Here is a 16,747-nt window from a genome sequence, read left to right on the forward strand (position 1 = left end):
AAGTCAATATATTGATAGTATTTCATAAGGTAACCAGCATCATTTTTACATAATTAAATAATTCATAATAAAAATACTGTTGGCAGTTTTACAAATTAATTTTCAATTAAAATAAAGACTATAAAATTTTTATTGATTATACATTCTTGAATACGGAATTTTAAATGAGAAACAATACCTTAAAAGACTATTCAAACAAAAATTCAACTGTGTAAGTTTAATTAAATAAGCTCAAACATGTTATGCGATTAATATTGAAATGAGTGGAAATCAAATCCGTTTTCTTGATAGACATAAACAACGAAAGAAATCTACCAGGCTATGAGAAAACAACCAATGATAATACAAAAGACAAAAGAGAATGTTACATACATAAAGATAATATGAACCAAAAAGATGGTATGAAAAATAGATTTTATTTGGTGTTAATAGAAGGATAGTAAGAAGAATAAAATAACAAAATAACTTTTTTGAATGAAGTTATGGAAAAGAGTCGAATTGGTTATAACACTCATTTCAAACAAAAAACAACAAAAGAAATAAAGGGAAAATCAAGAACAATACAAAATAATTATAATTATTAAAGAGAAAGAAGAAATAAAAACAGTTTAATTAAATTGATTAATAAAAACATTTGAAAGATTTAAGAAAAGTTATTTTTTTTAATTAAGAGAGAAAAGATAAATAAAAAGAAAATAGAAAAGTTTTTTATTTATAAAATTTATAATAAAAAAAACCATGTAATAAAAAATAAGGTGGATGTAATAGAGTACTGAGGAAGTCACAATTAGACATACTCCGTAGAAATACTAGACTAAAACGAAGTGATAGGATTAGTCTTAGTTGATACAGGAACAATAGAAACAAGTTTTGTTAATAAGTAATTAATTACTTTTTATTTGTAAAATTAATAATAAAAAAAGTGTATTTTCTCATTTAAAGTTCAATGAGTCAAATTTTTGTTGTTTAAGAAAATACATACAAAAAAAGAGGAGTAAGAAGAAGAAGTGAAGTATTTTTGAAAAGGAAAATAAAAATAATAACACAAAAATAAAAAACATATAAATAGATATGAGGTGATTATGTTTTTTTACTGAATAAAAACTAAGATAATTATATTTTTAGCTAATACTTTGAACAAATCGAGAAAAAAAAACACTAAAGATAATAAAAATATAATTATCGAAAGAAATAAAAAATGTAATAGAACGAAAAGATTAGAATGATGCAAAAAATAAAATAATAACCAGGTATTTTTATACTAAAATCGTTGGAAATGGATGTGAAATTGCAACCGAATAAAATTAAATAAAAATAGAACAATAACGAGGAAAAGAGTAGAAAAAAGAGACAATTTCGTTGGTTAATAACGTTTTTTTATTTTTTATTTATTTAAAATTACTAAACGAAATTCATGTAAAAATCATCCTCGTTGGGTATTTTTACTCGTCAATAACGAACTGTTAATTTCATATCATGGTTTTTTACCTCATAGTACAATTATTATTAATTAACTATGCTCTTGCTCATACTTGTACTACTGCAACAGAGGAAAATAAATGTGTTTGTACATGTACTGTTGAAAAGGTTGACTCTCTTACAGCTGATGATGAAAGTGCCTTTTCTTGTTTATTTAATGACGATAAATGTAATTCCTTTGATGCAGTTCTTCAAGTCCCAAATTCTGCAATAATTTCTGATTTAAATATAAAAGGTTATCAAACTAACAGTGAAGAAGGTTCTGAAAATACTCCATTACAACTAAATAAAATTACTATTCAACAATCAGAATCAGCTGAAAAAGGAACTATTACAAATCCAGCATTCACTCTTAGTGCTGCTCCAATAGAGGATTCAGTTCAAATTCATATTTCATCTGGATTTGGTTACCTAAAAGTAATAGGATCTGATGGTTTAGAATTAGAAAATATTGCAGATAACATTTTACTTGTCAGTGGTACACAAATTAAGGTAAACAATTTATCTGGTGATTTACGTACTGTTGCTCTTTCTGAAAATATAATTGAATTTGGTTCAAATGATCTCAAACAAGGAACAATTAGTTTAAATGAACCACTTAATACTTACAAAAATAGATATGTTAACGGATTTAATGGTAATGAATGTACTTTTGATTCAAATGGACTCATTCAAGAAGAGTGTAAATATTTGAGTTCATACACTGACATGGCATTTAAAGTTACTAGTGATAGTTATTCAACAGATTTGAACACATACATAGATAATAAGAAATGGAAAGAAATTAAATTTGAAACAAAAAATGAATTAACAATTCCAGAAGATATCACAATCAATTCAAATATACTTTCTATTAGTGGTAAATTCACTATCAATTGTGCTGTAACTGTTAATACTTTAAATATAAATGCTAATCCAGAAAATAAAATAACTAAAAGTATAACAGTTTCTGAAATAGTAGCAGCTGAAGAACAAACAGTATATTTTGTATTAACAAATTCTGCAGTAATCACAAAGAAAGGAGAAGCTGAATCACAAAGTGAAAATTCATTTGTTGTTTACAAATTAAGTGAAACTAGTTCTAGAGTTGTTTCTTCAAATAATCAAGAAGGAGAGAAGTGTGTTTATGACAAATCAGCATATACTTCAAGTGACTGTAATATGTTAGATGATAATAATGAAGTGATATTGAAATTCATACCAGATGAAACTGAACGTAAAAATGAATTACTTTATAATGATAATTTTAAAACAAATAAATTTAAAGAAATTGATTTGACATCTGCAACAAATGTAAATACAATTAATGGATTTAAATTAACTTCTTTTACATTAACTAAAACAGGATTTCATTTCATTAATTGTGAAATTACTCGCTTAATTTACAAGTCAGGTGTTACTATTGACTATCTTTTGTTTACTGAGAATTCTAAAGTAAGTAACATCATTGATGGACAATCTAATTATCTATTTACAGCAGACAGTCAAACTGTGTTGTCAGAAATGCAAGGCTCGAATTTACATATCGATAAAGTTACTGAAGGTTATTATCGTTATAGTTTTTCAAATAATGGTGCTGTTTGTACATTAACTTGTTCAGAAAAAGATAAAAAATGTGAATTTGTTGAAGGTGATTGTACAAATAGTAAATTAGTGGATCCTTCTTTAGTGACATTAAAATTTAAAGAACAAACATTTACTCTTTATCCAATTGAATGTTCAGAAGGAATGAAGTATGATTTTAAAGAATGTGATGGTAGTAATGCTGTTAAAATTCAAGATTCAGATACAATGACACAAACTATTACTTGTCCAAGCTTTACAGCTGATCATATTACAATTGAAACAGATAAAATAGTAATTACAAAATTTGAAGTAACTGGTACTGCTTTGAGTATCTTAAAAAGTGTTCCATCAACCATTGAATTTAAATCAAGTTTAACTTATATCATTGTAAATAGTGCTTATAATAGTGATGAAACAAAAAGTAATTGTGCTGAAATTGCTGATAAATATATGAGATGTGGTTCTAGTACAAAACCAGATAATAATTGTGTAGTAACATCACTTGCACAAAATACATATGAACAAGAAGATTGTAGTAGTAGTTATATTGATCTTAAAAGAATGGATCTTATTATTAACGACAATCCATCAATAACAAGTGGATTAGAAGATTCTGAAAAAGAATTTAAAAGTTTAACTGTTAACTGTGAGAGTTGTAGTTCATTCACTTTAAATATTCCAAAATTCACTTTCAATGGAAAAATTGATATTTCAAGTTTAAATAATATTTTCTTTACTATTAAAACTAAAGTTAGTGGAAGTGCTAATATTATATTACCAACTCAGATTAATGGATATTTAATTCTTGATGGAGCTAATCCAGAAAAAGTTACACCTTCAATAACAGGCTCATTATATACAAATATTAATGGCTTAAAGTGTTTCAGTTATGATAAAACCCCACTTGAAGTAGAAAGTTCTTATTACTGGTATGATGAAACACATGTTTGTGTATATGAATCAGCATCATTTAGTAGTGAAATTTGTAGGATATTTTCTAGTTATGAGAATGTTGATGTTCAAATTAATGCACCTACAGCAATTTCAAATACTCTTTCTGTCAATACATTAACCTTTACTGATGGAGCATCAACTAATCAACCAAATATTAAATGTAAATCAGTTATTGTTTCAAAAGATACTATTTTATCTGAAGTATTTAATACATTAACAATGAATGGTAATGACAATGGAATAACAGTAACTATTAGTGAAAATGTTGGAAAAGCTATTTTCAATGGAGATAATATCAAGTTGAGTGCAAAAACAATTACTTCATATGAATTAACTAATAATCCAAAAGGAATCCAAATATTTGGAAGCTTATCAGAACAAGCTACTGTTCAAGAAGGAACATTTTATGGTAAACTTGAAACATATCCAAATACATTAAATAAAGTACAAATGGGAGATAAATTTTACCGATATTCTAATGATGTTATTAATGATCAATGTACATATAAAAATTCTAAGTTTGAGGAATATGATTGTCAAAAATATTTTGATCAATTTAATACTGAAAATTATGTTACCATTGAATATCAAAGTTCTGGAACTAATGCAAATACATTCAAAAAATGTATTATTTCAACATCTCAACAAATTTCATCTTTGAAATGCAAAGAAACTGTTTTAACAGGTAATTCTTTTTCAGTTATTGACTCTCAGTTAGGAAGTGTAACAATGAACAGTCAATATTCACAAAACAAAGTAATTAGTACTTCAACAATTACTTCAATTAGTCTTAGTGATACTCAAACATCAAATCTTCCAATATTTTATGGTCATGAAAATACAATAGAAGGTACAACTTTGTATTATTTCAAAATTAGTGAAAATAATGGTAGATATTATCTCAAAGAGGAAGGTGCTATAACTACTTGTGAATATTCAAATGGTGAATTTAACATAGGTGATTGTAGTTCAGTTGATTCACTTGATCTTATTATTAAAAGTGATGGATTTTCATCAAATGAGAGAACATATAATACTGTTACTGTTGAAAGTAATGTTCAAAATATAATTTCAATCCGTGCAACAACTTTAACTCTTAAATGTTCTACTGTTACAATTGATTCGATAACTGTTGATGAGTTACAACTTCCAGACACTTATTCTGATTATTATTTTAAATCTGGTACTATTACAAATATTGTTGGTGGACTTTCTCCATTATTTATAGGAGGTTCAGAAAATATTTATTCAGTAACTCCATTTGTTGAAAATGATAATACTTATAGATACATTAGAGAAGAAAAAAGAAACGGAGAATGTACTTGTACTGACAACAATGAATTTGAAGAATGGGATTGTAAAACTAGTAGTAAATATTATGCACCAGAGACAATGAAACTTGTGTGTGGAAAAACATTTGTTTTTGATAGTAGTAATACGAAGAAATTTAAAGAATTTAGTTTAGGTACTGAAGACATAGAACTTACTAATCTTAAAGTAAGCACAGTTAGTGTCAATGTTGCAAAATATAAACTTACTAACGTGGATATTGGCACTCTTACAATTAACAAAGAATTTAATGGAGGTGTTGTTTCTGGAAACATTCAAACTATCACAACAAGTTCTGATTATTCATCCAATATAATTATGTATTATTCTTCGGAAAGTGTACCATCATTTACTAATTATTATTGCCATCAAATTGGAGATAATATTTATCGTGTAAGTAAAGAAGAAAAGTTCTACTGTACTTTGAAGTCAGACATTGATAGTGTTTCTTTTGAGGAAAAAGATTGTAATGAAGAATATACAAGTAGTAATGAAAATAAAATACTTAAGTTGACTTATAACCCATTAGCTCTAACATTTGTATCTCCATACAATAATTTCGAAAATATTGAAAGTAGCCTTAATGAACTTGTCTTGAACGGAATAACATTAAATACATTTACTCCATCTGAAAGTATAACTGAAATTACTTTGTCATTAACAGGTATAAACACTTTCAATGTAGGAAAATTAAGCAATTATAAAGTCACAGTCTCTGATAAAATAGAGAAAATGATAATATCAACAAGTCCTCAAGATGCATATATAAAAGGAACTGTTAATGCTATTGAAACTTCATTATCTGAAAATAATATTCTCTTTGTATTAGAAGGAACTCCTGCTACTGACTCTAGTGTATCAAATTATAATAGTGTTAAAATTAGTGAAAACTTATATAGAATTACACATGGCTCAAATACAAAATGTACTTATAGTCCTTCTTCATCAGGACTTCCTTTTGTTGAATTTGATTGTAATAAATATGCTACTAACATGGAATCACCATTATTAACCTTTATGTACTCTGGTTCTGAAAACATTAGTTTAACAACTGAAAAACTTAATAAATTTAGTTCTGCTATTCTTGGAAGTTCTAGTAAAATTGAAAATCTCATTACAACTGATAAAGCAACATTTTCAACTCTTGTTTCCTCTCTTGAACTCAATAACTGTAATTTTGGTACTCTTGAAATAGTTCAAGTTGGAAAATTTGTATTCTCTGGAAGTACTATTGGTATTCTAAGTTTCTCAAAATCTGAACCTCATGAAGGATCTGAATTAACTCGAACAACAATTACTACAGTTGAAAATGTAATTGAAAATTCAATTTTATGTGTTGGTGATGAATTATCAAAAATTGAAAATAAATTCAGCACTTATGATATTAGTGCTTCAAAGAAAAGATTTTCATTAACAGCTGAAAATAAGTTCTGTACATTAAACTCGGAAGGTGAATATGAAGAATGGGATTGTAATACAGAATACGCAGAAAATAATTATTTGTATTTGAAATTAACTGTATCTGCTAATTTACCAACTTTCCCAACTGCCTTTAAAGGTGTTGAATTTTCAACAAATAGTGCAGTGCAAATTACAAATGCGGAGCCAATTACATTTGAACAATATTCAATTGAATCATCAAATCCAATAGTCTCATTCATAGGAACAGTTACAATTTCTTCACTCTCTGTTAAAACTGATACTCCAAGCTTCTCATATTTCGAATCATTAACAATAAATAACATTGTACTTGAGAAATCACCAAATTATATTCTCACAACTGGTAACACAGTAAGTATTCCAAATACAATTTATAGTTTATCTAGTTCTGAAACAACTAAACGTATTTCTTCAAAATCTACATTAGAATGTACTTATGTTTCAGATTGTTCATTTATAGAAGCAGATTGTAATGGTTATAATAACTATGTATTATCATCTCCAAAAGCTAATATTGTTTTCAACAATGAAAACAACAATGAAATTTCTTATACATGTACTTCAAAAGAATGGAATACTATTTCTTATAATACTGAAAAATCTCTTTCATTAACAGGACAACCATTTTCTGTTAACACGATTACTTTTTATCCAGAAGTAAATATTAAACAACAAATCACTATTTTAGATTCATGTAAATTTATGAATAAAGAAACAAGTAACCACCGTGAGTTGAACTTAAAATTTGTTGATGGGGTGTCATTTACTGTTTTTGATATTGATAATAATGATGATGTTGTTCCATTTGATTCAAATGATAATGTTCCAACTAAAAATTATTTGTTTGAAGGAACACTTGATGGTGCCAATCCTGAAAAAATGTACTTGATTGGTTGTGGAGAGTCAATTTATTATTACAAACATAAAAAGTCTGACTGTTTGTGTACTTTAAGTGGAGATATTCTTAGTTTGGACCCGGGTAGTTGGACTGGTGAAAATGCACTTGAATGTTATCAGAGAAGTGATAAAGTAACTTCGTATTCATTAGCACTCTCAAAAGAATCAACTGGTAAAATTATTGTTAATGTTGATGATATTTCATTTGCAAGCATTAAATTTGGTGATTTACAGAAAGTCTCATTCGTTAAAACAGATGAAAAAAGTAATATTAAAATGACTATTGACAGTATCACTCCATGCCAACATCTCTCATTTGGTTCGGGAATTTCAGTAACAGTCAACAATGTTGGTTTAAATAATGCTGGATTTATATTTGCTGAAGATATTACAGTAAATGGTTTGGCACAGTCTATTATTATCACAAAATCTAGTGAACCAATCAATGGACTTACAAGAACTCCTTTTGCTGCTGGACCAACAAATGACTTTGCAAGATATCATCCTAAAGAAGATAGAGGGTTGAATTGTTATCCTGGTGATACTGCTGATTGTGTTGTTAGTGATTTTTCTCGTTATTACACGTATCAAGCAGGTAAAGACACTCAAATTACTCTTGTTAGTTCCTTCAACGAGATTGTATCAGATTTAGCAACATCAGATGATACACTTACAATTTCACGTGGTGATGGTATTGAAGATGATGTTAAACTTAGTACATTCACTGCCAAATGTAAAACAATCATTCAGGGTATTAAAATTAGTACATTCATTCCATCTAATAAATACGTTCTTCTTGATAATCATCCAGAAAATATTCAAGAAAATTCGGATTCTAAATATAATTATTATTATACATCTTCATCTAGTGATGAACCCAGTGGTTCTGCAAATATTGTGCAATGTGGTGATTATTACAGAGTAACTAAAGAAGATATACAATGCAAATGTTATTACTCTAACTTACTTCCCGATTGTAATATTACTTCTTATGACTTTGATTATATTTTAAAACCAGAATCACAAAGTAGTGTCACTACTTATAAAGTAGATAAACTATGGAAAACAGTATCATTTGATGACGCACAAGAAGGAGATATTGTTGAAATTGTTTCGAAAAACAATGTTATTATTATTCCTCAGAAATCAATTAAAATAACAGGTAGTTCTATGACAGTTTCATTAGACTACAACAAACTTAGCGACATTCCATTCATTGAAATTGATGGTGTAACTGTTACAAGTGTTATTAATACTGAAAATGCTGGTTCTCAAGTTCTTTTTGGAAGTAATATTTCTCCTGATAGTTCTGTTTCTTTTGCAACATGTTCCCTCACTTATTTCAGAGGATTTGCTGATTCTCGCCAGAAGAGTTGTAATTGTGCTGTTGATGAATCAAATAATTATGATAAAAATGATTGTATTTTAAGAAGTTCTTCATTGGATCTTGATATTAGAATTGATTCTCATACTGTCCAATACCCTTGGAATGTTATTAACATATTAAAATCATCAACTCTTACTCTTAGTAAAGGTAAAACGGTTAATACAATTAACCAAGAAGAAGGTTTTGAACTCATACTTAATGGAGAATTATCAACTAGTGTTCTTCTTAACCCTAGTTGTAAAGATTATTTGTATGTTGATTTGAATGATGGTAGTGTTAGCAATGCAAAGGTAAGAATTGAAAAGTCGTGTGTTTATTATTTAAATGCCAAGTCTGACTCATATATTGAACGTGCATCTCACTTTTCTGCTGTTAAATGTGGTGAATCAAATTATCGTGTTGGAACTGGTATTGAATGTAAATGTAAACTGACAACATCTGATTCTACTGAACTAAACAAAGAAAATATAGATTATGTTGATTGTAAACATTACTTCCCTGACCTTTCAGATTATTATTTTGATCTTGGAGATAAAAATGTAATAGTTAATGAAGACGTCAAGTTGAAAGGATTTTCTGGAATTGTAAATGACGATTTTTCAATTGGTGGTGATGGTTTATTAACCTTAAGTAGTCTTGAGCTTAGTAAAAACAAACTTACATTTACTGGAAAAAGTGTAGAAATTGCTTCTGCTAACATTGCAGCAAACGAAAAGCTTGTTGATAAAACAACAGAAAAAATGACTATTAATTCTTTAACAGTTGGAACATCTAAAGGACCTTATATTTTGTCATATGGTGCTGAAGGTAAAACATTTGCAATTTCTGGTGAAATTGAAACATCTGTCACGAATTCTATTATTGATGTTTTATATGCAAATCATGAAAGTGTTTCTATACCTCAACAAGATAAGTTGAAATCCATCTCATTGAATGGTAGAACTACTGTGTATCTTGGAGTAGATCAAACTCCTGGTGATACTGTTAATTGTTATATTACTTCTTCTAATAGTAATTATGATTTACAATTCAGTACTATTAATTGTCCATGTGATACTGAAAAGTGTATAATCAATGTTCAATCTACAAGTGTAAATCTTGGAGGTTCAGATTCAACTGCTAAATGGGTAATTCAACAAGAAATGGTATCATTTACTAATCCAAAAAGTATTGCACAAATGACTGTTGAATCTCAATTGAAAACAACTATTACCACTGAATCTCCTTTGACTATTAAGAATTTGAATGTTGACAATACCATTATATTATCTGGAAGCTTTAATATTGGAAGTCTTGATGCACAAAAAGTTGAAGTTGCAAGTGATTCAAATGTACAAATTGATAATGCAAAATTCAGTTCATTTGTTTCTAAAACTAGTAATGCTGTAACATTAGACGTGCAGTCAACTACAGAAAATACTTTTGAACTTGATTGTGTATATTGTCAACTTTCAACCAAATCTTCTGCTAACTCAGCAAAACAAACTATTAATAAACTCATCATGGGAAATTCTAGGTATTATAAATTCACGGAAAATGCTATTTTCACAATCAGTCAAATTAGTTTGGATTCAGAAGGTTCATTTGAATTATTAAAAATTGATAATGGAGCAACTCTTACATTTGACTCAAGTATTGAACAACAAACATTTACATATCCACTCCTCATTGCAGATTCATTTAATAATGAAGAAATTAATGTTAATGAAGCTAATTCCAATAAGTTTAAGAAATTATGTAAATCTTCTAAATTATTCGTTTATAATTCAGAGTCAACTCAAAGTATTAGTGCTGATTCTTTATCTGAATTATGTCATTTTAATGGCCAGCCAATGGTGTTTACTGAAGACAATGCAGAAAATTGTCAGGACATCCCGATTTGTATTTTAGAATTGGAACAAAGTCCTAGCGAAAGTTTGAAAGCAAATTATGACCGTGTTATCTGTAAACAAGATCTTGGATTTAGTACTGATAAAGATGTTACTGTTGAGTGTGATGAGAGTCATACAATTACAATTATTAACACAAAATCAACTGAAATTAAAGTAAATTCAATCAAATGTAATTTGCATTTAAGTGGTGGATCATTCATCATAAATTCTTTATCTGGTTCTGATAATATTGAAATTATTGTTGAAGATGAGTCAACGCCTGTTACTATTGGTTCTGTTCAATGTGGTTCAATTTCTACTTCTTCTTCACTTACTATTGAAGGAGATGTTATTTGTTCAAGTGTTGAAGCTTCTTCCCTTTTATTATCATCTGGTTCTCTCAGTTGTTCTGGTAATATTGTTTCCACTCAATTAGAAATTGGTCAACACTTTACTGGTTTATTGAAAGCTTCATTGTTAAATGCTGAGTCAGTTATTGATAAAAGTAAGAAGTTTTTGAATCATGCTATTACTACTCTTGGAGATAAATTGGTATATAAGGACTATTATATTGTAGTAAAAGATGAAAACAATACGGGAAGTTCCAAAAAATGTCATACTGTTGGTGATGTTCTTGACATTTCTGAGCTTAGATATAGTAACAATAAAGAACATAAATGTGATAGTGATATTGGAATTGCTGTTAGCATACATTCAAAAGAGATTGTTGTGTCAAAAGAAGTTATTATTGACAGAGAAATCACAAGTGGTATTAATAATGTTTTGTTTACTGGTTCAGGGTCATTAAAACTTACAAATTATAAAATCAATCATGCAAGCTTCTATGTTAATTCTTATATTACAGCAGCTGAAGGATGCTCTGCTCTTGTATGTGCATCAGGTGTATTTAATGGATTTGATACTTTGACAGTAAAAACAACTGAAAACATCGTAGTTAATGATGCTAATAAAATTATTATTGAAGATGTTGGAACTTTAACTATAAATGGAAAGAGTGATAAAGAAATTGAAATTAGTGTTAGTTCAAATAAATTCTCTGGTAGTACCAATCCAGTTGTTTTAGTTGAATCTGCTAATAGTCATACATTTAAAGTTTTATACACCGAAGCTTGTAAAGGTGATTTTACTGTTATAAAGTCTTCAAGACCATTAAAAATGTCTTTAGTTAATGATAATGATGTCCTTCTTTGTAATAACAAAGTACTTTATCATAGATGTGATAGTACAGAGAATGTTCCACATATTAGTTGTGATGATGAAATAGTTGAATATGATTCAGCGCTAAATGCTAGTCCTTATGAATGTAAAAACAGTAATGGATTAAATTGTATTGCTACATACACTGGTAGTGGTGATGATAGTCTTGCCGGCATTGATGCACAAACACTTATTATAAAGAATAGAAACTATGATGACAACAAGAAATATATTATTTCTGAAAAAGTAGAGAATTTGACTATTGGAGGAGGTGGAAAAGCTGCTTTCACAGTTCTTCCATCTACAATTACAGTTGGTAGTGGTGTTAAAGTTACTTTCACTCTTTCATCAAGTGATTTAAGTACTCCTCATTATATTACAGGAAGTGAAGATTCTGATATTACCATCATTTGTGAAATGGATACTGGATTACACATTTCTTCAATTCATTCTGATGGTAGTGTTTCATTTAGAGGGTGCTCTAGTGGTTCCTTGATTGATGGTGTTGTTAAAGTGAATAAAATGACTCTTGACTCAAGTAAGTTTTCTCTTTATAGTGATTTTGAAGTTGTTGGTTCATTATCAGTAACTCGGATTTCCGGAGATTTTACAGTATTCACACTGAATTCCGCCTCAAATAAATTTATAGTACACTCTGTAGATCAAGTTAGTGGTTGTACTATTCTTTTAAATACTAGAAGTCTTGTTGTAGAACCTGTTATTTCAATTCCAGGATTTACTAGTTCTAATAGAATCTATTATAAAAGTTGTGATAATAATCCAAATGCTTTAGCATTTGGAGTGTGTACACTAAGAAGTGATATTATCTCTATTGACACTCTAAATATTCAAGAGTCAGCTTATTATCAATATTACTCGATTTGTCCTGATCCAACAAAAATAATTGATTTATCAACTGTTAAAATTAACAATTTAAATGGATTAGAAGCTGTTAATTATAAGTCTATTAAATTAGGTTCTAATGTTGCATTACAGTCATCTACTTCTTCTCCTGTTGTTATAGATTCTTTTGAATTTTCTGATATGGTTACATTAGAAAGTAGGTATCAAATAAACAATTTGAAATGTCTTAGTGATGAATGTTCTCTTGTAGTTGCAGCTGATACTGTTATTTCATCTGTTGAAGGAGCAAATTCATTTAATATTATAATTGAACCAAATGCTGTTTTTACATACAGTGGAACAAAAGAATTAAATATAGAAACCCTAACTATTAAATCTGCTAATGGTTTGTCTTTCTCAGCTTTATCTGCTTCTATTTCATTTAGTGCAATTCAATTTACTCCTGTTACTTCATCGTCTTCATCATATGTCTTTGTTAAAACACTAAAAGCTCTTGGTTCTATTTCACTTGAAAAAAGAGACGGTGTTGTTTTAGCTGATAGTAGTAAATATCCAATTGTTACTTCCTCTGACAAAATAACAATAGTTTTAAAAGGAAATGAAAAACTTGTAGCTTGTGATTCTAAAACAGTACTTTACTTAAATCAAATAAAACAGAATGAACAATCTTCCAAATTTGTGTGTCCTGAAGTTATTACATGTACTATGTCTAGTTCTTCCAGTACTTGTGTTCGTGATAATGATGGTAGTCAAGAATATGTACAACAGTATAAATATGTTTATACAAGTGGTTATGATGTTACTTCAATTAACTTACCAAATAATAATAAATTAACCCCATCATATGATATTGTTGAAATTAGTGGTAGTCAGGCAAAAAGTATAAATATTGAAAATGGTGGAAGTTATTTGTTAGACATTGCTTCTTCTTGTTCAGGTAGTTCAGTCAGTTGTATATCAAGTGGTGATAGTAGTGCATCATTGAGTTGTACTGTTAGACTTTCACTTAATGATGGTACAATTTCTATTAATGGAAAAGGAATTGTTATTGAAGAAGATTCTGCATATGAGTCTGCCAGTAACTCCGTTATTAATATTCCAAAAGGTGCTGTTGTTGATATATCTTCAATTGTTGGAACCACTCTTAAACTTAACTTACAAGAGAAAGGTACTGTTAATATTAAGAAGTATGGTAGTTTCTCAGAAATATTCATGAGTGATGGTTCAGTTATTAATGCTTATGACGCATTTGATGCTTCAGTAATTAATTATAACGGTGGAGAAATCATTGTACAAAGTGATAATATTGTAACTCTTAAGGAAATTAACATTCTTGACGGTTCAATTAGTAATGGAAAATGTCGAACTATAATTCGACCACCTAAATTTGATGATGTAACAAATCCAAATAAGATTTGGGAAGGAAATGTACCTTTTTCAAATATTGTTGGTATTAAATATTACAAATATTCTGGATCTGTTCTTGAGGCATGTGTTGGTTCTTCATCAGAACATAAATTTGGTGATGTTTATTGTTCTTCTTCATATGCAAATAGTTCTATTTGTTATTGTTCTTATGATCCCTATGTTGATCAATCATGTATTTTAAGTTGTGATGGTATAGAAAGTGATGAATGTGTATTCCATGATGAAAATTCAAATTCACCTTTATTTGATAAAGTTCAATTAAAAACAGGTCAAACTAAATTGAAAATTGAATCTTCTATGAAATTATTTAAATTAGATGGTAACAAATTACAAAATATTGAGGCTGTAGTTCCTATTACTATTTATTCAATTGAGGATTCTGATGAAAAAGAATGCCATCTTACAATTTCAGGTAGTAACACATTATTATCCATAGAACGTATTCATCTTGTAAATCCAAATTCAATTCTTACTCTTAACGTTAGAGAAGTGTCAATTAGAGAATTGTATATTGTAGGTGCTAGTTTTGAAACTACTGCTATTATTACTATGCTTGAAAGTGATATTCCTGTTATATCATTTTCTGACGCTTATGATACTGGTGCAATTTCGTTACCGACTATTGAAAGACGAATTGTAATGAAAAATGCAGATATTACATTTAAAAATCAAGGTGCTATTGCTGTTTATGGACCATTGAAGGATGATACATTTATTGATCCTGAGACTAATAGTCATTATGATGCTGATTTTAATCCAACTGTTATAGAAAATACTCATATTCATCTTATTAGTGACACTAATAAGTGTTATGAAAATAATAGCACTAAAACCAAATCTGTCTTTTATTTCGATGTTGTCGGAAGAATTTCTGTTTCAGATATCGAAGTTGACTATAATTGTCTTAGTGATGGAATTAGTGAAAATTCAGTTGCTAATTTAATCTATACCAATATTCCTAATTATATCACTGTTTCAGGTACTCTTTCAAGTAATTTAAGAATTGATGAACAAAAGTATATTATTGTTGTTGCAGCTCAAGACTTTAATGGTATTGAACAATACAATATTCCAGAACTTTCATGTGTTGTATCTGACACCTTCCGTTCAAATTCATTCTCTGAAACTTCTAGTGATGTTTGGTCTTCACCAACTTGTCCATGTACTGGAAATGGATGTATTATTGATACAACTAAACCATCAGTTGCTGTTCGATATAATTTGGACTCAAAACAATTAGATAAATATTCTGCTAAATACGGAACAATGATAGGATCTGATGTTACTATTCATACTCTTGTAGTTCAAGGTTCTGAAGAATATGATAATTATGCTGTTACTTGTTCATTAACACGATCTAATATCACAGAATTACAATTAGAGAATTATGGTAAAATAACATTTGATGAATCTCAAACCATTAACAGTATTATTGGAGATAATTATACTAATACCTCAGTCATTTTGAGAAATAGTATTACATTAAAAACAAATGAAATTAGACAAACTAATCTTAACCTTGTTGGTTCAACTATTTCTCTTGCTCAAAACTCAGTTGGTGATTTCTCTGGAAAAATTATTAGAATTAGTTCTAACGGTCATTTTGATTTGTATTCAAGTAATGTTGAATTTACAAAAGATACTATATTTAACATCTCATTTAACTCTCCTGGACAATCTCATTCAATTTCTGTTGATGACGATGTTTATGGTAATTCATTATCTATCTTAAATGCTCAATTCCTTATTAATATTCCTTCTGGTCATAGTAGATGTACATTTGCTTTCTTAAGAATTAACCAACCAGTTGATAATGTTGATGTCACTGTTGTTACTCCGTCATTAAAAATTAAGGCTGATAGTTCATCGTTTAAGGTTTACTCTCTTTGTGGAGGACTTGTTATTTCTGATCTTCCTGAAGACCAAGTTTCTTGTCCAAATGATAGAATGGCTCGTTCTATTGAAACCAAAGAATTCCCAATGTATATGATTGCGGTTATTGTTGTTTTCGTCCTTGTATTAGTTGTTGTTGCTGTTGTTTTCATTGTCTATATTGTCCATGTTTATCTTGTCCGTAAGAGAAATCTTAAGGTATTTGAAGAAGGAGAGGAGGTTGATATTGAAGATGATAAAAAGGAAGAAGAAATCGAAAATAAACCAACTGAAGCTAAAGATGTTCAAAACAAAGATACAACTGCATGAGTAATTCTTTGTTAAATGAAAAGTAATTCCATTATTATTTTCATTCTTAAATAAATCAAAACTAATTGATTTATTTTTATTATTTTATTTTCTTCTTTCATTATGTATTTAT

The 16,747-nt window shown here is 28.5% G+C and overlaps 1 protein-coding gene across 1 annotated transcript; it reads left to right on the forward strand.

Moving 5' to 3' along the window:
• Positions 1–1,476: 1,476 nt before the first annotated feature.
• ENU1_182380 (serine-threonine-isoleucine rich protein, putative) lies at positions 1,477–16,635 on the forward strand (the record flags this gene model as incomplete). The annotated part of the gene is made up of 1 exon (XM_008861524.1): positions 1,477–16,635. One exon carries the CDS (start codon positions 1,477–1,479, stop codon positions 16,633–16,635), a length of 15,159 nt encoding a protein of 5,052 aa, XP_008859746.1.
• Positions 16,636–16,747: the final 112 nt, after the last annotated feature.

The sequence above is a fragment of the Entamoeba nuttalli genome (assembly GCF_000257125.1).
Source record: "Entamoeba nuttalli P19 unplaced genomic scaffold asmbl_8257, whole genome shotgun sequence".
NCBI classification, from domain to species: domain Eukaryota; phylum Evosea; order Mastigamoebida; family Endamoebidae; genus Entamoeba; species Entamoeba nuttalli.